The sequence below is a fragment of the Neovison vison genome, chromosome 2 (genome assembly GCF_020171115.1).
Source record: "Neovison vison isolate M4711 chromosome 2, ASM_NN_V1, whole genome shotgun sequence".
NCBI lineage: Eukaryota > Metazoa > Chordata > Mammalia > Carnivora > Mustelidae > Neogale > Neogale vison.
The window spans coordinates 12,282,986-12,304,536 of NC_058092.1; the positions used below are offsets into that span (position 1 = coordinate 12,282,986).

The 21,551-nt window shown below is 57.3% G+C and overlaps 1 protein-coding gene across 1 annotated transcript; it reads left to right on the forward strand.

Annotated features, from left to right (window-relative positions):
- Nucleotides 1–64: 64 nt before the first annotated feature.
- PADI6 (peptidyl arginine deiminase 6) lies at nucleotides 65–20,681 on the forward strand. The gene is made up of 16 exons (XM_044236294.1): nucleotides 65–174; nucleotides 927–1,110; nucleotides 2,359–2,431; nucleotides 4,534–4,601; nucleotides 5,255–5,369; nucleotides 6,161–6,286; nucleotides 10,514–10,692; nucleotides 10,932–11,035; nucleotides 14,150–14,261; nucleotides 15,527–15,634; nucleotides 15,846–16,000; nucleotides 16,671–16,827; nucleotides 16,922–17,045; nucleotides 18,048–18,118; nucleotides 19,197–19,358; nucleotides 20,359–20,681. The coding sequence occupies exons 1-16, from the start codon at nucleotides 83–85 to the stop codon at nucleotides 20,602–20,604; spliced, it is 2,076 nt and encodes a 691-aa protein (XP_044092229.1). The 5' UTR covers nucleotides 65–82; the 3' UTR covers nucleotides 20,605–20,681.
- The last annotated feature ends 870 nt before the right edge of the window (nucleotides 20,682–21,551 follow it).

Sequence of the window (21,551 nt, forward strand, 5' to 3'; positions counted from 1 at the left end):
GCCCTGGGGTTTATGTGAGGCTGCTGTGTTGAGTCAGGGTCGTCTTGCAGGTCTGAGGGTTGACGGCTTAGAGGGCCGCGCCATGTCTTTCCAGAGCATCGTCCGCTTGTCTCTGGACAGCCCGGTGCATGCCCTGTGTGTCCTGGGCACGGAAATCTGCTTGGATATCAATGGGTGAGGAGCTGGGGGCTCTGGCTGGGGGGGCAGGTGCCTGCCTCATGTACGGGGGTACCCCTAGGCTAGGCGGGGGTCACTGCCCTTCTCTGCACCTTTGGCTCCTGCCTCATCTCCAGGAGCCTGGTTGGGGTCTCTATGGACCTTGTGATCCTGATGCTGCAGGATTCTGACCTAAATCCTGCCTCAGCCCCGTATGGGCTGTGGGACCTTAGAGAAACAATGCCTTGCCGATCCTGTGCCCTTACTGGTGAAGCAGGGGTGAGGTTGGCTCTCCAGGAGGCCATGAAGATTAATTAAGGTGGGGGGGTGCTCCTGTAAATTGGAGCCTTAGTGGAGGGGGAGGGGGGGAACTTGTTCTGGAGGCTGAGTCTTCCCCAGAGCCACCACGTGGACCTCCCGAGGCTCGGGTCCTGTTTCTCCCCCATGGGGATCCCTTCTGGGTCATACAAACGGCTCCTCCCTCCACGGGCTTACAAATAAGTTGTAGCTTTGGTAATTTCTGGAGACTCACTGGGAGGCTGAGTCTGGACTAGAGCTGGTGGGTGAAGGACACGGGCTCCTTGGAGTGGGTGAAGGCAGGAACAGGCTGAGGATGGAGGTCCACAAACCTGTCCTGGCCAGCTGGCCTCTGGCTCAACACCCCAAGGGGAGCCATGGTCAGGGCCCATGCCCCACCAAGCCACCTGCCCTGTGGTCTATGGATGGAGACCCCTATGCCCTAAGATCTGTCTCCTTGCTGGGCCAATCAGGTGTGCCCCGGAGAAGTGCAAGTCGTTCACGGTCAGTGGCTCTCCGGGGGTCTTGGTGGATGTCCCCAACACAGTCCAGGCAGGGAGTGGAGAGGAGGCTGCCCCAACCCGGTGGCCTCTGTCACATCCCATAGACGTGCTGGTGAAGATGACCGCCCCCAGCTCTGCCATCGACGGTGACAAGGTAAGCCTGGGCGTGGAGGTGAGGGAGAACCCCCTAGCTGGGGGAGAGGTCAACCCAACCCCTAGGGGCTCCCTCCTGGGAGCTGGTGTTTCCCTGGGGCCCCAAGTCTGTGAACCATGCAGCTGTTTTGCCTGCCATTCAGTGCTTGCATCAGAATTGTGAGGGGGGCACTCGGTGACCCCAGGATGCAGACAAGCTGGGAGGGAGGGCGTGATCGGCTCCAGCTCCAGCACGTCTGTCTCTCCCCATGCTGCTGACCACGATCCTGGGCCAGCTTCCCAACAAGCTGCTTTGCAAATCTGGCTCAAAGGTTTTAGCAGCAAAACTCAGATGGCCTTGTTTGGCTAAAGCTGGTCTTCGGGGTGTGGAGAGCTTAAGGAAACTGAGGAGCTACCATGTAGTAAATGTATATGTTGTGTCCTGGGTATCTGGGGTTCTATTCCAAGAGGTCAGCCCTACCCCTATCTTCCATACGTGGAAACTGAGGCACAGGATGACCTTTCTCAACCTGAAAAACATGACTCTAGTGGGGGCAGATCTAGGGTTTGAGCCCAAGGCCATGTTCTTTCTCCTGGGCAAGCTGTCCCCCTAATGGGGCACCGCTGGTGGCAGGAGGGTGATCTCCTTGCAAAGCCAGCTCCCGGGTTTGCTGTTGGGGGGATTCTAGGGCCGCCGCTGATGGCTCCTACAGGGTCATTGGGACCATCTGGGACTCTTAACACTCACCTCCCAGACCACACCCTCTGCCAATTAAGTCAGACCCCGGGGGAGCCCCAGCTTCTGCGGCTCAGCTGTCCAGCTGACTCCACTGTGAAGTGGAAGTGAGAACATGAAGGCCCGTTCAGGACCAGGGCACTCGGCCGGCAAAACTTGCTGGAACGGTCTGCTGGTGACTGGCAGGAAACCGATGGGCAGTACACGTCCGCTGTTGCCCTCTGCCCAGAGCAGCCCCTCCCTAGGAGGCACAGGGCACACTGAAGCACGACGCAGCTCCCAGGGAAAACTCACAGCTGTGACGCATTCTGGCTGAGCCCAGAGGACCCGAGAAGTGCTCTCCGCCCCGGAGCCAGCCAGCACGTGCAGGACCCTGCCCCCCAGCCCCCTGGCCGACAGCAGAAGCTCAGAAGCTGTAACTGAGGCTGAAGTCCAATGGCTGGCTGTGGGTGCTTAGCCCAAGGTCCCGTTCCTGCTCCCCCATCCCCCCCCCACCGCCATCCCCTCCATGGGTGCTGGGTGCTGTCTCCACAGGTTTCCGTCTCATACTATCTGTCTGATGAGGATGTCCCTGTGGCCACGGCTGTGCTCTGCCTTACCGGCATTGGTGAGTACCCTGGGGGGTGGGGAGGGGCTCTCCTGGCAATAAGACCCCTCCTGTGGGTCCTGGGTGGACCCATTCCCATGGGCCATCCCAACATGCCCATTCACACAGTCCCTTCCAGCCACGCTCACTCCCCGCTGACCTCATTCCCTGAGCACAGGCATGGGAAATTCCCTGAGCTTCTACTGTCTGGCCTGCCTACCCTCAACCGAACCAGCATTCTGCCTCCTGTGTTGTTACCCGTGGTGTGTCTGGTGCAAAGTTCACTTTCTCACATCCAGTCCTCTCCCCTCTGATTCAGAACCTTCCTTCCTCAACTTAACGATGGAGGAAGCCTCTACTCCTCTCCTCACTCCTTTTCTGGATCATTCCAGAACAAGCCGGAACCTCTATTCCTTTAGTAGGAGCAAACTATGCTGTCTACTGTCTTAAGGAACAAGAGAGAGCCTCTGTTCTCTTAAACCTGATTCTGGGTCATCTTCCAACTTTTTGAAGCAGATCCCCCAAGCTTTTCCAGCCAGACATCTCCCACAAACTTGACGCGGGTATCCGCTGACCCAGCATAACTTCTTGGATGTCTAACCAACGTCTCCATCTTTACTATATCCCGAATGGAACTGGTTCTACTTCCGGGAAGATGGCAGCAGAGTAGGAGGACCCAGATCGGTTTCCTTTTCCTCCAGCACCTACCTTCCCGGTGGTCTTCCCATCACCGTGGACTGTGGTCCACCCTTCTAGCCGGTCAGGCCTAAACCCTGGGGGTTACTCTTCCCTCTCCCTCCACCCCTGTCGGTCCTTATGTCTTGTTGCTCATTCCTCAGAGTTCGCTGGAATCAGCCACGAGCCACCTTGGCTGCTCTCGGCTGATCTGAGCCTCCATCCTCTCCTACCTGGGTCACTGCACAGATTCCCCAGGTGGGAACCCTGTCCTTCCTGTTCTACTGTCCACTCCTGACCTGGCTCCCAGAGCAGCGTGTCTTCAGAAGGCTATCTGATAATGTCTCCTCAGATCAGAGCCTTCTGGTGCTTCTGCATAGTCGGACTAAAGCTGACATCCCTTTTATTCACAAAAGCTACATGAGCTGGGTGTCTACCTCTGCCCCGTGGCCTGTTTCTCTTCTCCATGCTCATTCTGCTCTGGGCCCTTGACCTTACCACTTCGCACTTCCTGTTCTAGTTGCTTTTACCAAAAATAATACCTTTTTTTTTTTTTTTGCCTCTTTCTGGCCTCTGTTTATATTTCAACTCTTTAGAAGACTTTGGATTGTCTAAAACGACCCCCCCAATCCCCTCCTTGTTTCCACAACACTTTGCCATCAAACATAACGTGCGTTTTGCTCATTTCTTGACCCCTTACCGCTGTTGTGTCTGTGTGTGTGTGTGTGTGTACTCACACTCCCATCCCCGAGATTGAAGAAGACCGAGCCTGTCTCGCACGCTGCCATGTCCCTAGGACCCAGAACTGTACCTGGTTCCTAGCAGGGATCTGGTCCCTGAGCATCCCTGTACCAGGGGCTAAGTACACGCGGCGACTGTGGTCTGTTCTCCTGGCCCTGGCATTCCAGCTGGGGTAGAGCACATCAGGTGATCCGCTCTATGAACGAAAATAAAGCCAGGGCAAAGCCGCACGGTGGTCAGCGTGCGGTGGGGAGGAGTGGAAGGTGGAGTGTGGAGACTGTAGGAGGAGCCTCGGTGATGCTACTCAAGCCCAGCCTGGATCCCTCTGCTCTCAGAGGCTTGGAGTTGCTGTGGATCGGCCCTTCCTAAGTCTTAGAGCACCAGGAGCTTTCCAGAGCGCTAGGAACGTTGTTCCTCCTGGGGGGGCGTCGCCTGGGTAGTCCAAGAGGCACGAGATGGATCAGGACAGGACCACCGCGGCTGGTTTTGTGACTTCCCAGGGGGCTGGGGGAGACATGCGGGTACTCGGTCCTCTCCAGGCTAGTTCAGAGAAGCAGTCGGCCTCCGAGGAGCTTTCTTCTAAGCTGACAGCATGCCTGAAAGGCTGGGCATCCCTGATCCCAGCTTTGGGCACTGCTGGGATTACCTGGCACTCCGAAGCTCCGTGCAGCAGATCTGGGTGGTGGAAACGTTCTCTCTTGTTTCAGTGGTCTCCCTGGACGTGGATGTCTACCGTACTGGGCAGGTCCAGATGACCAGTGACAAGCAGGCTAAGGTGAGGTGGCCCGGGGAAGGGCATGGGCCCACAGACTGTCTAGATCATACAGTGTCTTCGAAGTCCAATGGCTCCAACACAATCCGAGCTGATGAAGTCCAGGGCGCCTGCGGGGCTCAGTCAGTTAAGTGTCTGCCTTCAGCTCGGGTCATGATCCCAGGGTCCCGGGATCAAGCCCCGCAGGGGGCTCCTGGCGCAGCAGGGAACCTGCTTCTCCCTCTCACTCTGCCTGCCACTCCTGCTTGTGCTCGAGCCCTCTCTGTCAAATAAAATCTTTAAAAACAAAACAGAAGTACATGTCTAGCTCTTCCAAAAAAAAAAAAGGCTAGAATGTCTGGTGACGCTAAGTCCCCATCCTAGCTTGGTTGTACGGTCAACCAGAACAGGCCCCCAGAGTGGGACCGGCCTCCTCCCCTTTGCCTCCATCCGGGCGGCTCAGCACTGAAATCAGGCGGGGAGCCGTGGCCCGCACCCAGCTTCCTCTCTGCCTCTCCACCCACTCCCCTGATGTTGCCTGCTTCTAAGTGCCTGAGTTCCCCAAGAGGCCCTAGTCCCCCTGTAAAGCCTCCGGTCCACTCCTGCTGTGGGGTAGCATCTGGAAAGCAGGATTTCCCTGGCTTCTTCCTGAGTCCACATTCCTGTCGTCTTTGCAGAAAAACTGGGTCTGGGGTCCCAGCGGCTGGGGTGCCATCCTGCTTGTGAACTGTAGCCCTGCCGACAAGGGCCAGATCGTAGACAAGAAGACCACCAAGGTGTTCCTTCCAGAAGGTGAGGACTGCCTGCTGTCCTGGGACTGCTGCCGCTTTTCTCCCTGGGACCCACCTGTCCCTGGGGCTTTGCTGCCACACCCCCAGCAAACATGGATGCCAGGCCGAGGTGTCCCCACTCTGAGCCTAAAGCCTCTTGTCAGAGGCTTGAAGCTTATCACTAGGAAGAAAGAGTCCACATGGCTCTGGCTTGGGGGCAGCATGGGTCCTGGTGTTGGTGGACCAACCTTATCTCCCGGCTATGGACTTGAGCATGTTAACTTCCCTGGTCTCGTTTTCCCATCTGTAAAATGGGGATGATCTAGCTGGCTTCACAAATTAGATGAGAAGGCCAAACTGAGGGCTGCAAGCATCTTCCTAAAAACACTCCTGGGACCTGGGCCAGGAGCCCCGACTGTCTTAGGCAAGAGCAGTCTTGGATCTGGTCCTCACTTGTGGTTGGCACCAAGGTTCTGGGTCTTAGCAGTATAAAGGGATGCCCTGGTTCACACCCAGGCTGGCGGGGGACCCTCCTTGAGCGGACCGTGCCAGGCCCTGTTCTCAGTTTGTAGGGACTGTGTACTGGCCCCAGCTGGGGTCACGGCCATCCTAACTCCCAGCAGACCCCAGGATGACAAGTTGCCTGCGGCCATGTGGGGAAGCAGGGAGCAGAGACCTGTTGCAGGGCTGGGCGAGAGCAGGAGGCGGAGGATCCCCAGGACCCTGATATAGAAGCCCCAGCCCTGGCCCGACAGCGCCTTCCCCTCCTCCCTCCACCCCCGCAGCGCTGGCTTTATCTTGCCTTTTGCCTAGAAATACAGAGTCTGTCCCAGATGACCCTGAACGTTCAAGGGCCCAGCTGTGCTTTAAAGAAATACCGACTGCTTCTCCACACCTCCGAGGAAGAGGCAGAGAAGGCCAGAGTCTACCGGCCCCAAAGTGAGTTTCTTGACTGTACCACATCCAGCTCTGGCTTCTCTTCCAATGCTCCAGGGGGGAGCCGAGGCCAGGTCGTTCCCAGCAGGGACCTTGTTGGAGGCCTGCAGGGACCTGGGGCTGCAGGTCGGGGCCTGGTGGGGCCACACTTGTGTCCCTGAGACCCTCCGGCTGCCATCTCCATCTACTCAGGCTATATGTGTGGGCGAGTCAGTGTCCCTCCAAGCCACTTCCCCAGCAGGGATGACAGCAGTGCCTGTCTGGCAAGTTTTCACCGCTGGGATATAAGAAATGCATACTGGCTGAAAGCTATTGCCTTGTACAGTCCTGCTAAGCTCTTCTCCCAATTACTCCTGCCGGGAGGGGCCGTCTTCACTCCTCTACAAGGCCCCACTAGATTGAGTTTCCAGAACTCGGAGGCCAAGGAGCTGCGTGGCAGCTGTGCCCGCATGTCTGTCCAGGCATCACACTGCACCCTGCCCGTCTGTAGCCCTACCAACCTGGAAGGCAGGTGCACGTTCCTATCCTATAGATAAAGGCCCAAGGACTGTTGGTTCAGAAAGCAGAGTTGGGCGTGTCCAGCAAAATGTCCTTGAACGAACAAGTTTTTGATGTAACTAAACTGACAGCATTCAGTGCCTCTGTATTCATCAAACTGACATTAACGTTGCTTCTGGAGGCATGTGCCAGTAGGCTCCCTTCTCTGAGAAGTCAAGTTCAGCTTCCGCTGGGTGACTAGGGAAGGTTCTGCTCTAGAACGACCATCCCTGGTCTCCAGTCCTGGAGAGCACGCCTCAACTGCTTCCTGACCTGTGCTCAGGGGCTTCCACTTGTATGCTGGGTCTAAGCCAGCTTCAGGCCACGAGGATGCTCTGGCCCAGTGTGGCCCCCTGTGGACAGATAACCGAGACCATGACTTGTGTACCTTGCTAAAGGTGTACTTCATCACCCGTGTCCAACTGTCAGGGATTTTTTACTCAAAAACTTAAAGGTTCCTGGCTGGCTCTGTCTCTTGATCTCGGGGTCATGAATTTGAGCCCCACACTGGGTGCAGAGATTACTTAAAAACTGAAAAACTTAGGAATCCAGGACAACCAGGTGTCCTGGCTCCGTCAGTGAATCATGTGACCCCTGATTGCAGGGTTGTGGGTTCGAGTTCCACATCCAGGGTAGAGTTTAAACCTAAAAAAATTTTTTAAGTTCTACAAATACAGGGCGGGGACACACAGCACGCGGTGTTTTCACGAGCCCTCCGGGTGATTGTGAAGCAGGCTAAAGTTTGAGAATGCTGCTTTTGTAAGATCTAGCAAAGGAGTCTGAGGGGAGATTTCCAGAGAAATAGAAAGCCAGAGAAAGTTCTAGAAACCAAGGAAAGGAAGCCTTTCATGAGGGCCGCCATGGGCTGGGGCTGATGCCGTTGTTAGGCTAGTCAAATCCGCGGTAATGTCGCAGTTCTCAACATGCCGTTCTTGAATTTGGTAAGAATGTGGGGCTGGAAGCAAAGCGGACAGACCGTGGACAGGCACGTGGTTCCGACTGTGCCATGAAGGGAACCATGGGGAGGTGGTGACTAGGGGCTGGGAGGGAGCGGGGAGTGACTGCAGATGAACGCAGCACATCTGTGGGGGGGTGTGGTCCAGTAGGGGTGGGGGTGAGGGAGCAACTCAGAGGAGGAAACTAGGGAGGAGAACATCCCCCTCGGAGGACCCTGGAAACGGGATCACTAACGGACAGGAGTGTGACAATAGTGTTCCTGAGCCGCGGTGATGGCAGCTCTGAGGCTTGGTCCCCTCCTAAGTGTGGTCTCTCAGCGGTGTGGTTCCTCTGGCTGCTCAGGTACGAAAGTGCTCCGCAGACTTGGCTTACTCGGAGTTGAGGTCTCGGGGTGGGAACGGACCGGGTGTGTGTGCAAGAGAGCAGGCGTAGTTCTTGGAATGGGAAGGGAGGGGAGGGGTGGGGAGAGGGAGGAGTTGGCAGGGTGGGGGCTGGGGTGAAGAATCATGGAGGTGGGAGTGTAGGTGACCTAAAAAGGCAGGAACATGCAGATGGTCTGTGTGGAGGGGACGTCTGGGCGGTGAGCACGGGGAGGCACGTCTGAGGTGGTGCAGGGCTATCTCATGGCAATGACGTCAAGGAACAGCGCGGACTGGATGGGCTGGGCTGGGCTATGGTGTGACCAGCCATGACCACAATCGTGCGGAAGACGGACCAGGGCTAGTACAGTCTATGGAGGACGGCGCGGTGAGGACGGGGGCAGGTGGTGTGATCTGCTAGCGTGACCTTCAAAGGGATTAGGATTCTTGAAGGATGAAGACATGAGCTAGAAGTATTGAGGACAGACTCTCATGGTACCTAGAAGGTAGGGAGAAAGCACGACTCACATCCATATTGACTGGGTTCTGGGGTCCCAGCTCTAGAAGGGGAAGTTCACTCCCTGCTCTCCAAGTTTGCTAGGGATGGACAGCCAGGGACCGAGCAGGGGCTGGGGAGTGGCTTGAGTTCAAGGGTAGGCGAGCTAAGAGCTGAGTGCGAACAGGAATGCAGGCAGGAAGAGCCTGTCTGGGACCTCAGGTACTTTTCTCCCTCCTTACCCAGAAAATGGGGCTGCCAGTCACAGCACCTGCATCAAAGGTGGGGAGGGTGCATAGGAGTCCGCGAGCTTCCGCCACGCTTCCTGGCCTATAGGACGGCCACAACCAAATGTCAGCTATGCTTAAAGACCAGCAGCTAGAAGAGAGACCTCCCACCCCCCCTCCAGCCACAGAAGGACTGAAGTGACTGGGAAGGGCCCGCAGCAGGCAGACCTGGGCCCCTCTTGAGCCCCACCAGCGCCAGGAAACATCACCTTCGTGTGCAGGGGCCATGGGGGAGCCGAGGGCCCTGTGCAGTTGAAACTGCTGGACGTTCTTGGGGGCGCCAAGTGGTGTCCAGCACAGTCTAGTCGTGGCAGCTAGGAACCCGGCGATGCTCCAGGCATACCAGCTGTGAACCTACACAGCCTGCTGGAAGGGCGGTGTCCCTGGGCTGGGCAGCTTTGGGGGTCCTGGTGGCAGGCTCCACCTTGTCCAGGTGTGCCCCTTTGAAGCCTGGCTCCAGGCCAGCAAGGGCAGCCTTCAGGCCAACTAGAGGCAGGAGTCCCCAGGGGCAGTCCTAGCTGAAGCCGTCCCAAATGTGGCCAGCAGAAGCTGGGGTCCCCCGCAGCTGGCACCCCAGGCCTGTAAGGCTTTCTTGCGGAGTGCCCCATAGCTAGTGTCTGGGGCACAGTCACCATGCAGGCCACCACAGTGCCATCACCCAGAGTAAGAGGTCAGTGAACCAGAGCCGTGCCTCTGTCCTGGGGACGGCAGTGACCTCGGCAGCCATCTGTGGCCCAGTGGAGTCCGAGGCCAAGGCAGCTGGCCCCCGCTGTGCAGAGGCATGTGGTGCCCGGATGGTTCTTGGTGACCCAGAGAAACCGAGACTGGGATTTCCTGAAGTTGGAGTCTAGAGGCCATCAGGGCAGGGTGGCCATGCTGGGAATGGGTCGGAAGGACAAGGAGAGTGGCAGGAAGGTCAGGTGGGGAAGTTTGGTGGCTTCAGGTCAGGACGATCTCTGCAAATGGACAGTGAACGGAGTTCAGTAGAGATAACCGCAGGGTGTGGTCAACTTCTCTGTTCTGTGTGTGGTTTTCTGTTTCACACCCCCAAGAAGCCTGACAGTGCTGGGACCCGCACAGCGGATAGGAACTTTCCTGAGCTTCTCCGGAAACGGCCTGAGGCCTGCCCTGTCCAACAGGCTGTTCCCACGGAAGCCTCCCTCGGCTTCCTCGAGGAGGGTCTGCTGTTTCAGACGAGGCTGCCAAGCCCACCTTGGCTGCTTCTCCCCTTCGAGGCTCTTTAGGATTTCCTCCCCAAAGCTGGTCCGAGAATGGGGCCAGCTGCCTCTGGCCTTCACCCCGGACCCGGAGCCTCGAAGGCCGGCATCTTCATCCGAGCCCCGACCTTATGATACGTGTGCTAGGTCTTTGAACAGCGCTGCTGAGCTCTGGACCTTGTCCGTGAACAAACACTTGATTGTCCCCTAAGCCCCACACACCAGAAACGCGCGGACAGAAAAGCCAGCTTCGTTCCTCCTTGGCCGAAGCTCCCGGCCTGGCTTCTGCCCGGAGGAATGAGCCGGCACCCCGACCGTCCGAGGGGGAGATGGGCACCCGGCTATGTCAGCAGCTGGCCCGTCCCTTCTGTCCTCAGGAGATAGCTCGAGCACCTTTGAGTTACTGCTGGGGCCTGGCCAGTCCACCTACAGCCTCACTCCCCTCGAGAAGCCCCTGAAGGAAACCTTCTATGTTGAGGCTGTGGAGTTCCCATCTGCCAGCTTCTCGGGCCTCGTCTCCTACTCTGTCTCCCTGCTGGAAGAGTCGCAAGACCCGGTATGTTCCCAGGGGCCGCATGGGGAGGAAGCCTTTCTCATGTGGCACAGCAATGGGGGGAGACCAGGCTTGGTGCAGACAGAGCTACGGTCTCGGTCTTGTGCCTCCTGTGGGAGAATAGCTGGCAGAGGACAGGGGAGGGTCCAGAGGTGGGCAGGGGTGCACAGCTGGAAGCCTGGGGCTGGGGGAAGGGGCAACGTGGAACCAGCTCACCAACGGGACCCGGTGTGACTTTACAGTCAATTCCAGAGACCCTAGCGTACAAAGACACGGTGGTGTTCCGGGTGGCCCCTTGTGTCTTTACTCCCAGCACCCAGATGCCTCTAGAGGTCTACCTGTGCAGGTAAGAGACCCTCGGGTACCTGTGCTAGGTCCTTCCTGGTATTCTGTCCGTCTGCAGGGTAGGAGGTGGGGGTCAAGATCACTAGACTCCTCCCCATGTCTAGTGAGCTCCTCCTGCCTGAGCTTGTCTAGTCCTATCCCCAAGGTAGTCCTCGCGGGAGTCCTTTTTAAACACGAACAGTGCCGGGGACTGAGCCGTGACTGTGAGCCTGCCTCCCCGGCTCTCGTGGGGAGGTGGATGACACCATGGCTTCAAGTATCGGCCAGTGCTGGAAAGCGGGGTGAAGGATGGAAAGGTAAGGACTGGCCCATGCTCCTGGGAGGCCCAGAGAGCCAGGAAAGGGCAAGCAGGAGTAGGAGCCAAGAGGAGGAGGGCAGGACCAACGCAGAAGGGCCTCGGGGGCTGGAACAGACCCGGTTTCCCGCCTAGATTCCCACAGGTAGGAGGGCTGCACTGTTCAGTCACGGAGCAGCCCTGACTCCTTTCAGTCTTGTGCTGACACCTTCCCTGGGGCGGCATCTCCATCTTTGTGATGGATGCTGGGCCTAGGCATGTCCATGTCCCAGGCCCTAGGAAGGCAGGAGAGTCAAAGTCGGACAGAGCTGTCCTGTGCCGCCACCGAGGTCTGGAAGTCTCTGAACTACTTCTCATGTGCTCATGTGCTCATGCTCACACCAGCTGCAGGGAAGCCAGGCATGGTGTCCTAGCTAGGTGGGCAAATACTTACGGAGGAGAGGACAAAGGACCCTGGCTGGTAAAACCCGTCACTCCGGCCACTTGGAAAATCAGGGGCACAAGCAGAAGGCAGGACCCACTTCAGCTGTTGCAATGGCGCGAGCTGGAGGTAGCAGCGGCACAGGACGGGGTGGGAGCCCAGTTAGGTTCAGGGGTGCGTTCCCTGGGCCAAGGGAGCTGATGCATGAGCTATAAGGAGACAAGACTCTCCCTGGGTCTGGGGTCCGCAGCAAGGTGAATGGGGGCGCCGTTGCTGACTTGGGATAAAGTCATTGCTTTGGTCCCAGAGACTTAGAGCTGGGGGGACCCACTGGGTCTCTTAACTTCTGGAGCTCCATGGACAGTCGGGAAGCTCAAGATGAGGCTGGGTGCCCCTGGCCGGTGGAGCACGTTCAAAGCCCAGGCGTAGCCATGCTCCTCTAAGGAGTGATGAACCCAGGAAAGGTAACTGAGCGGTGAGCTCTGGGTTGATCCAATACTCAGCTCTGGACAAGATCATAGCAAGGCAACTGGGAAGAGAGAGGAGGTTTGATTAATAAACCAGGAGAGTAGAGACCCAGAGGTTAAGGGTAGGAGAACAGGTGAGGGGCCAGCTGTGTGAAACCAAGAGGAGAAAGAAATGCCCATTGGGTTTAGCAAGATGGAGGCCACTCACTGTGCAGCGAGAAATCCTGCCTGGTGGGTTCGGAAGCACAGAGGGACAAACAGGAAGGGGGAGTACTTTGCAAAACTCTACAGAGATGGGAAGCAAGACGGGGGTGTGCGGCCAAGGGCAGGCCGTTTTTTAAAGTGGGAAGCTGTGAATGAGGCTGACTTAATGATCCAGCAGAGCAGGTCAAATCCGAGGAGGGGAAAGGCCACTCCAGGAGCCAAGCTGGTAGGCTGCGTGCACAGGTCCTGTTGATAGGCGGGAGGACTGCTCAACCACAGCTCCAGGAGGGAGAGCAGAGCAAGCGGGTGAGGGACGGGTGAGAAGGACAGCTGTCTGATGCTAAGGACAAGTTCAGCTCGTCCCCGGGGACTTTTCTCTCCAACTATTTCTGGTAACTTGAGTTCAAGGGAAGAGGAAATGTAGAAGTGGACTAACCAGGGTTGGGGTTCTGTCAAGCTAAGGGGCAAGGGGAAAATTAGGAAGCCAAATGAGAAAGGCCAAGAACTGGAAAGATGGGGTTGACAGCAGCTGAGGACCAGGGGTCCCAGCAAGGGGGAGTTGGAGCCAGAGCTGGAGGTTTTGGAACTGGCTGCCAGATGGGGATCTTGGAGGTAGTGCAAGAAGGGGAACTCTACCCTCTTCCAGGTTCACTGGGGGAAGAAAGATAGAAGAAAGAAAGATAGAAGAAAGATAGCCTTTCCATGGGAGGGCTTCCGGGGAGAAGGGTCCCCAGAGGAATACCAGGTTTCAGTACAAGAAGGGAAAGAGCTTGAGGGACTGGCAAGAACAGATCATCCATACACCAGATCCGTCGACCTTGACTTTTATATCTAAAGATTCCTCTTCACTCAGCCATCTGTTGAATGCCTGGTCTCCTAGGACTCCCCCATAGAGGTGGTATGCAGGCCCAGCTTGGCCCAGCTTCACCTTCCACCAGCACACATCCTTGGACTGTTCCAGACTTTGTCAGGCTGGTCGGCTAGCTGCAGCCTTCTCTGTGTTGACTGGAGAAATAAGGTTCTTTAGGGGCCCAGAATAACAAAGGGAGTCTTGGACCTGGAACCTGACTCTGTCTTAACCTGACCTGTCTTAACTTTGACACTTCCCAATAGTGTGACCTTGCTTGCATTCGACTCCTGAGGATCTGTGTATAACATGAGTGGTCTTAGTACCTGCCTCAAACACATCTGTTTATCTCCAACATGGAACAGACATCCATCGTGGTCCTATAAGCCTGCTATTATGCCCAACAACACGAGGATCCCCAGGGCCAGAGACCTGCCCCTGTCCCCTGCCAACCATACCAATATGGCAACCTTGTTGGCCATCCTAAGGGCTGGTGGGGGGCACTTGGCTGCTTGGCTTCTTAGAAGAAAAAAAGCCCCTCTGGGTAGGCTGAGGTGGGAGAGCCTGGGGCGGGGTGGAAGGCACACATGGGGTGTGACTGCCGACTGGGGACAGAGCAGGGTCCTAGGGAAGCAGAGCAGGGGCTGACCTTGGCAGTTCTCGACTCTGCTGTGTGCTGAGTGCTGCTGAGCGAGACCCACTCTAAGTATCAGCCCTGTGCTCCGAGAAGCGGGACACAGCAGCTCTGCCTACCCCGGGGCTAGGGGCGTGAGCTCTCCTGACCGGAAGGAGGTGCTCCCCGGCCCTGGAAGGGTGAGGCCATGACTGGGGTGGAGGGAGCCCCGCTGGCCTCCCCAGGGCTGGCTCTTCTCCTGCGGCAGAGAGCTGCAGGTCGAAGGCTTTGTGAACACGGTGATGGAGCTGAGCGAGAAGAGCAACATCCAGGTGGCATCTGTCTACGAGGACCCCAACCGCCTGGGCAGGTGGCTCCAGGTAACGCCCCACCTGGGGAAATCCACCTGTTGGGGGAGGGGCAAGAAGCCTTGCAGGTGGTGCATGTGCCCAGCATCACGTGTCTGTTCAACCTGCCCAGCAAAGCTCAGACAAACCAGAGGTGTCTGTTTCTAGAACTTCAGTAGAGGCTCAGATGGAAGGGCTTGCCCAAGTCCTAGCCACTAAGAGAGAGCTTAGAGTCCAGCTTCCCCTCCTGTTCCAGAATGCGCGGGTTCGAGACCACAGAGCGCCCAGGTGCGAACGGTCTGGCACCTTCGCCTCCTGGCTGCTGGGGCAGGGCTCCTCCTGTAGCATCCAGCTCAACCCGGCAGGACCCTGCTATCTGGGGCTCTCCTCTCCCCAAAGACCACACACTGGCCACCTACATGCTACAGTCACAGGATAATGGGACGGGTCATGCTCCTGTGCTAGCTAGCAGGACATGGGGCTCTAAGTGCTGGGACAGAGAGATGCTGTAGTGAGTCTCTTGCCCAAACGAGGCCGTTTTGGGTGGTAAGGAAAAGTTTCAAAATTAGGAAACCGAGCTGGCCATACAAAGATCTGGAGATGGGGGGTTGGAGCTACATTAGACATTAAAGCTCTCTGGGGGGAGGCACAGCTGATGTGAAGAGCCTAATGGGGGGTGTCCTTGGAGCATCAGAAGAGCAGAAGGGCTGGTGTGGCCAGATTAGAGCAGGAAGGCCAGAGGGAGGAAAGAGCCAGACTGTAGACTAGGGATCTTTTAAGCCAAGGTAAGGGAGAGAAACGAGCTCACAACAAGGTGGGATGATGTCGAAAGGTGTGAAGTGAGACGTAAATGTTCTGATTTAGGTTCCTCCGGCTGAGAACTAGAGAACCGGTCCTAGGCAGGGGCGAGGATGAACGTGCACTGGCCGCGGAGGACCGCGGTCACGGCAAGCACAGTGGCTTCCTCTAAATGGTGCGGGAGAGCAGTCCGCCTGCACCGTGAACCAAGGCTCACTCACAGACAGGGTGCGGGAGGGAAGAGAAGGAAGGATCTCGGTGACCCAGCTTTTAAGCATGACACATAGGAGAATGGGTCTGGAAAACCCCAAAGAAGGGGATGCCTGAGCGGAGCATTTCCAAGGGCTGGGCAGGAGTTGACAGAAGGGGGTTCCTGTTGCCTAGCCCCCCGCTGCCCCTTGGAGGTGGTCTGTGTGCAAGGTGTGACCGGCAAGCCAGACGCAGGAGAGCAGGTGATGGATGGTGCCAGGTGACTCGACTCCTTTTCCTATCCCCTCCAGGACGAGATGGCCTTCTGTTATACCCAGGCTCCCCACAAGACGGTTTCCTTGGTCCTCGACACCCCTCGGGTCCTCACGCTGGACGACTTCCCCATGAAATACTCCCTGGTGTGGGGCTCGGTTTGGCTGATCGAAACTCCATCCAACCTGTCAGGCCCCGCGGCTGCCCAGGAGGGATGGGGTGCCAAGGGGGAGAGGGCCCCAGTGGCCTCTGGGGGCAGGGGGTGTGGGGATCTACCAGGTGGTCTGGATCAGGGCTAAGACTGGGGCTTAAAGCCCATCCTTCCTAACAGCCCTGCCCCACTGGGTCTCCTTCCAGAGCCCAGGGGTTGGCTACCTGATCCAACGCACCAAGGACCACAGGGTGGCCAGCATGGACTCCATTGGGAACCTGATGGTGTCCCCACCTGTGAAGGTGGAAGGCAAAGAGTACCCCCTAGGCAGGATCCTCATCGGCAGCTCCTTTTACCCCAGGTGAGGCAAGAGGCCAGGCGGGGGCCAGCGGGGACCAGCTGCCTTCAAACTGAAGGGACCGCCCCCCTCCCCAACTCCTGCATAATTCCGCAGGTCACCTGCACTAGATTTTTTTTTTTAAGATTTTGTTTATTTATTTGGCAGCTGGAGATCACAAGTAGCCAGAGAGGCGGGTTGGGGGCAGGCTCCCCACTGAGCAGAGAACCCGATGCAGGGCTCAATCCCAGGACCCTGGGATCATGACCTGAGCTGAAAGCAGAGGCTTTAACCCAGTGAGCCACCCAGGCGCCCCTGTTCTGGACTATTTAAGTTGGCAAGACGGGACTTTTGAGTCTTGGACTGTCACAGAAGACTATAGGTAGAAAAAGCAGATGAACTGTTCATCCTTTCAAGTGGTGACTCCTGGCTTCAGATTTGGAAGGCTGCTCAATTAGTTCACCTAAATCCAAGAGCTTCTTGTGCCCCAGGGTTCAGAGCCGATCTAGCTGGAATCCCTTGGCTCCATCCAGAGTTGGGCCAGAGGAAGTGGTTCTTAGCCAGCCCGTCCTTTATGGACCAGTCCCTTGAGCCCAGCGGTTAGAACAGCCAGTTAGCTCAAGGGAGACTGATCTTGAGTTGGCCAACCCACACCGTGCTGGCTCAAGGGCTGCTCATCCCGTGTCTCCCTTAGCAAGGAGGGCCGAGACATGGGGAAGGCTCTGCGGGACTTCCTCTACGCCCAGCGAGTCCAGGCCCCGGTGGAGCTCTTCTCGGACTGGCTGATGGCTGGCCACGTGGATGAGTTCCTCTGCTTTATCCCCACACGGGACAAGAGTGAGGGAGACAAGGTTGGTGGCGGATGGGGGGGGTCTCCCCTCCCTTTTAAAGCCCCTTAGAAGCTTCTGGAAGGAAAGCGAGCATCTGACCCTAGTTGTTTCTCAGGGCTTCCGGCTGCTCCTGGCCAGCCCCAGCTCCTGCTACAGACTGTTCGAGGAGAAAAAGAAGGAGGGCTACGGAGACATGACTCTGTTAGAAGAGGTCCGGGAGGACCAGCTCCTTTCTAACGGTGAGCAAAGCCCCCGGCACCAGAGCAGACACCAGCTCCTCCTCCTGGATGTCCCTTCTAGAGCGCCAGTTGGCCATTGTTCCTCCTGGTGCAGGGTCCCAGGGCAACACAAAAGCCTAATGTGTAGCACCCAAGACCTTCTTGTTCCAGGGCTGTTCTGGAGATGCTAGGGGTCCCGGAGGGGGGAGATGGCCAAGTGTATGAGAAGGGGACTTTGGGGAGATGAGGCGGCAAAGCCAGGTGTCACCAACACTCACATCTACCTACTTGGGGAACATGGAGTCAAGTACCTGAGCTTTGGGACTTCCTGGGTGCCCTGGGCATGTTGTGGAAAACCTACAAGGACAGGCAGAGATGGTGTGTCTGGGGCACACTTGTCCTGTTTGAAAGTCTGTGGGAAGCCAGGGAGGGGTTGCTGGGAAGCGCTCTAGCCCCCTTGCTTCTCCAAGTGCGGCTTCATGGTCACCGGGAAGCCTGTGACCCATGCTGGACCTGGTGAGTCACAGGGTTCCAGGAGCTCTTCTAGAAGGTGATACTTAGCACAAGCCACATTTCACACCCCACATGCCAAAGACCCTGTTACCTTAGCTGGGGTCTGAGCGGGCCATCCCTGTCCTAAAGACAAAGCAACTGAGGCACACAGTTAAATAATCTAGTCAAGGCCCCAGGTAGGAGGGGCCAGGTGGTCTGGGTCACATGGTTTACAGAGCCGCCCAGGGGAGAGGGGAGTGCCCACTGGAGTTGCCCGCTCACCTGTTCCAAGCTGCCTTCCTTCCTACCAGGGCCAGAGAGGCTGGGGGGGGCAGCAAAGGTCCTCCCTGGGCTTGAAGGACCCTGACCTCAGTTCCCGGAGGTGACAAGTGACCTAGGTAGTCTCTGGAGACTGGCCAGGTCACCTGTCAGGGTCACCAGGGGCAACAATACACGGGCCAGGAGGCCCAATGTTGGGAGGACCCGCTCCCTGGTCTCAAGTCCTGCCCTGCGCCTGCCTTCTGCCTACAGGGCGGGAGGCCAGCACCATCAACCAACTTCTAATGGATGGAAACCTGAGGAAGCAGAACAACTATGTAGAGGTAGGGGCCAACAACGTGAGGGACCATCTCCAAAAAGTGGGGGGAGGCATGGACAATTCAGAAGGTCCTAAATGAGCAGCTACTTAGCCCAAGCATCATTAAAGGGACTATGATCCTTGATCACCCCCTGAAGCATAGGGGGGGTACCAAGCCTTCAAGCCCAGGTATGAACCTAAGCCTAGGAGTAGGGGGAAGCGGGTCTGATTCCAAGTCTGACCCCCAAAGACAGGCTCTGGGCCACTCAAGTCGCCTGGCGTCTGACCAGAAAATAGAGGATGCCCCCTCCCGCCAACTCCCCTAGGAAGCTCTGAGTTCCAGAGACTTGGACAAGGGTCCTCTCCATGCTTCCGGGAGTGGCCCATGGGCTGTGTTCTAGGCCACTCAGCACCTCAGGCCTCGGCGTGAATCACTGGCTAGGAGTTCCCAGGAAGAGCTTATCCAGATTCCAGCGGGGAGCACAAGTCTGGAGAAGGGCAAGGACCTGTCCAAGGTCACATGGCACAAACCACTTCACCCCCTGGGGCCTGGTGGCTCCCAGCGTATGCCCACCCAGGGGCATTCTGGGCAGTGGTGCTGTCCTTTGCTGAACAGGGAATGTCTCCGGGGACAACAGGGTGGTACTGGCCAGGTATGGGGTCAAACACCATCTTGGCTCCAGTGACTCCTGTCCTGGGGTGGAGGTCATGAGCCTTATTATCAAGACCCAGGAAACAGGTGGTCAGGGCAAGAACGTGCTGTAAGTGTGGGAGCAGCTGCTCAGATCCCTTCCTAAGGCAGGCAGTAGTGTGCCCACAGTGGACTTCCTCTGGCCTTGGCCTGGCCCAGCCCGGCTCCTCCACTCTGGCCAGGACTGAGGGCCACACGAACGCCCCGTGCTACAGTAGAATCAGGCCAGCTGTGGGATCCTGGCCATTTCTCCAAGCCCTCCCCTCCCTGCTTCCCCAACCCCAAAGGGACCTGTGTGCCCTCTATGAGAGGGCATGCCTGCCCGCAGAATGAAAATGGGGGCGGGCCGTTCAGGCCATGACCCTGGGCTTCTCCACTCCCCACCAACTCCCATCTCCTTCCTGCCCCACAGAAGTGCATTAACCTGAACCGTGACCTCCTGAAGAAGGAGCTGGGCCTGGTGGAGAAGGACATCATCGACATCCCGCAGCTCTTCTGCTTGGAGCAGCTGACCAACGTCCCCTCCAACGAGCAGACCGCGAAATTGTTCGCAAGGCCCTACTTCCCTAACCTGGTGAGGCACGCGGGGGCTGGGCTGGGTGGGGGGCTGCCCTGCTCACTCTGGCTGCTCTCCTGACCTCCCTGATGCTGGATGAGAGCCTCAGGCAGAGGAGTAGCTGCGGAAGGGAGGTGAAGTCCTCCCCTCCCCGCTCAGGGAACACGGCCTTGGGGAGCAGACTGGCGGGTCCCAGGCCAAGCAGTAGCCATGCCCACCTCACAGATGAGGTCACTGCTTACCCTCTTTTGAGTCCCAGGGACACAGGCCCTGCATTCATGAGTCACACAGAGGTAGCTTTTAATTCTAGAAGACCCAGGAGCCCTCGGTCTCGACGTGGCCCTGGGAGCAGGGGTGGGGAGCAGGAGTGGGGGGAAAGTGTGTTTGAGGAAAAGAGGCTGGAATTAAGAAATGAGAAGTGGGGGCGCCTGGGGGGCTCAGTGGGTTAAAGCCTCTGCCTTCGGCTCAGGTCATGATCCCAGGGTTCTGGGATCGAGCCCCATTATTGGGCTCTCTGCTCAGCAGGGAGCCTGCTTCCTCCTCTCTCTCTGCCTGCTTCTCTGCCTACTTGTGATCTCTGTCAAATAAATAAAATCTTTAAAAAAAAAAAAAAAAGAGGGCGGGCGGGAGGGGAAAAAAAAAAAAAAAGAGAGAGAAATGGACACAAGTCAGCTGCCAGAGCTGGGGGGGAAGGTGTTCCAGGAGAGGTGCCTGGATTAGTGCGAAGTTAACTTCCAGTCCAGAGCAAGAGGAACCCAGTAGGGGAAGGAACCAGGGAGGTCTGCAGAGCCAGATGGTGGCCTGACAGGATTTTGGTTTTGCTGAAACACGTCAGGGACGCAGGAAGGTTGAGGAAAACTGAGTTGGATTTTGCTGAGGTCAGCTGGTGTCCACAAGGGGCAGAGCTCGAGAAGATGCCCTGTGTTTGCTGCGTGTGGTCGACCCTGACCACCGAGGGGCTTTCTTCCACGGCTCTGACCCCACCCTGGCCTGACCTGGCCCGTCCTCTCTCTGACAGCTGCAGATGATTGTGATGGACAAGAATCTGGGCATCCCCAAGCCTTTTGGGCCCCAGATCAAGGGCATCTGCTGCCTGGAAGAGAAGATCCGACAGCGGCTAGAGCCCCTGGGCTTCCAGTGCACCTTTATCGATGACTTCGACTGCTACCTGACTGAAATCGGGGACTTCTGCGCCTGTGCCAACATACGCCGGGTGCCCTTTGCCTTCAAATGGTGGAACATGGTGCCCGAGCCCCAAGCCTAGCCCCGCCTGCGCTGGCCCAGCGCAAACAGCCCAGTCTTCGCATTCTGCAGCACTCCGATGGCCTGCCTGTCCCTCCCCCAAGCCACGCTCGTCCCTCAAGGTATTCTGCGGCGGCCGCAGACGCAGCTCAAATGTGCTCGAACCCCCTTGGAAAATGGTCCTCAGCTGAGAAGTGGTTACAAAGTATCCATTAAAGTCCTAGGTGTTCCCATTGCATTTTGGTCGCAGCTGCCTTGTTTTGAGGACGGGGAGGACAGCGGAGAATGGAAAGTGGAGGCCCTGGGACTCCTGGGGTCAGGCTGCCCCACCTGAGCAGGGATGAGGGCAGGGACAAGGCTGGACTCAAGATTCCTTCAATTCGTTTCTAGTTTAAGCCTCTCTGACATGCTGGGTCTACATGCCTGAGCTCGGGGACAGCCTCCAGGCTTGGGGAAGGCGAGCGAGAAATCACCCCCTGTAGGCAACCAGCCTCTCTGGGGTCAGAGGGACAAGATACAGTAGGCGCGGGGCGGGCGGGGGTGGGGAGGGGTAACTTTGTTAACCTCAAGTGTCGGGGAGAGAAGAAACGCCCACCCTGGGACCCAAAGCTGCCTCTTTCCACCTGTCTGCCAGCCCCTGAGCGGATGGCACAAAGATGCTATTAAGGGGCGCCTGGGTGGTTCAGTGGGTTAAGCCGCTGCCTTCGGCTCAGGTCATGATCTCAGGGTCCTGGGATCGAGTCCCGCATCGGGCTCTCTGCTCAGCAGGGAGCCTGCTTCCCTCTCTCTCTCTCTGCCTGCCTCTCCATCTACTTGTGATTTCTGTCAAATAAATAAATAAAATCCTTAAGAAAAAAAAAAAAAGATGCTATTAAGGTAAGTGCTTCTGAAGGGCCCCTCCTGCTGGGGGTCGGGGGTGGGGGGGCAGGGGCAAAGACTGGGAGGTGGGAGGGGAGGCCAGTCTGAGGC

What these genes read in the sequence shown, in the direction of transcription:
- PADI6 (XM_044236294.1), top strand. Translation starts at nt 83, where the DNA reads ATGTCTTTCCAGAGCATCGTCCGCTTGTCTCTGGACAGCCCGGTGCAT. An exon ending in CTAGAGGTCTACCTGTGCAG is followed by an intron (nt 11,036 to 14,149) that starts GTAAGAGACCCT and finishes CTCCTGCGGCAG; the next exon opens with AGAGCTGCAGGTCGAAGGCT. An exon ending in AGCAGAACAACTATGTAGAG is followed by an intron (nt 18,119 to 19,196) that starts GTAGGGGCCAAC and finishes CCTGCCCCACAG; the next exon opens with AAGTGCATTAACCTGAACCG.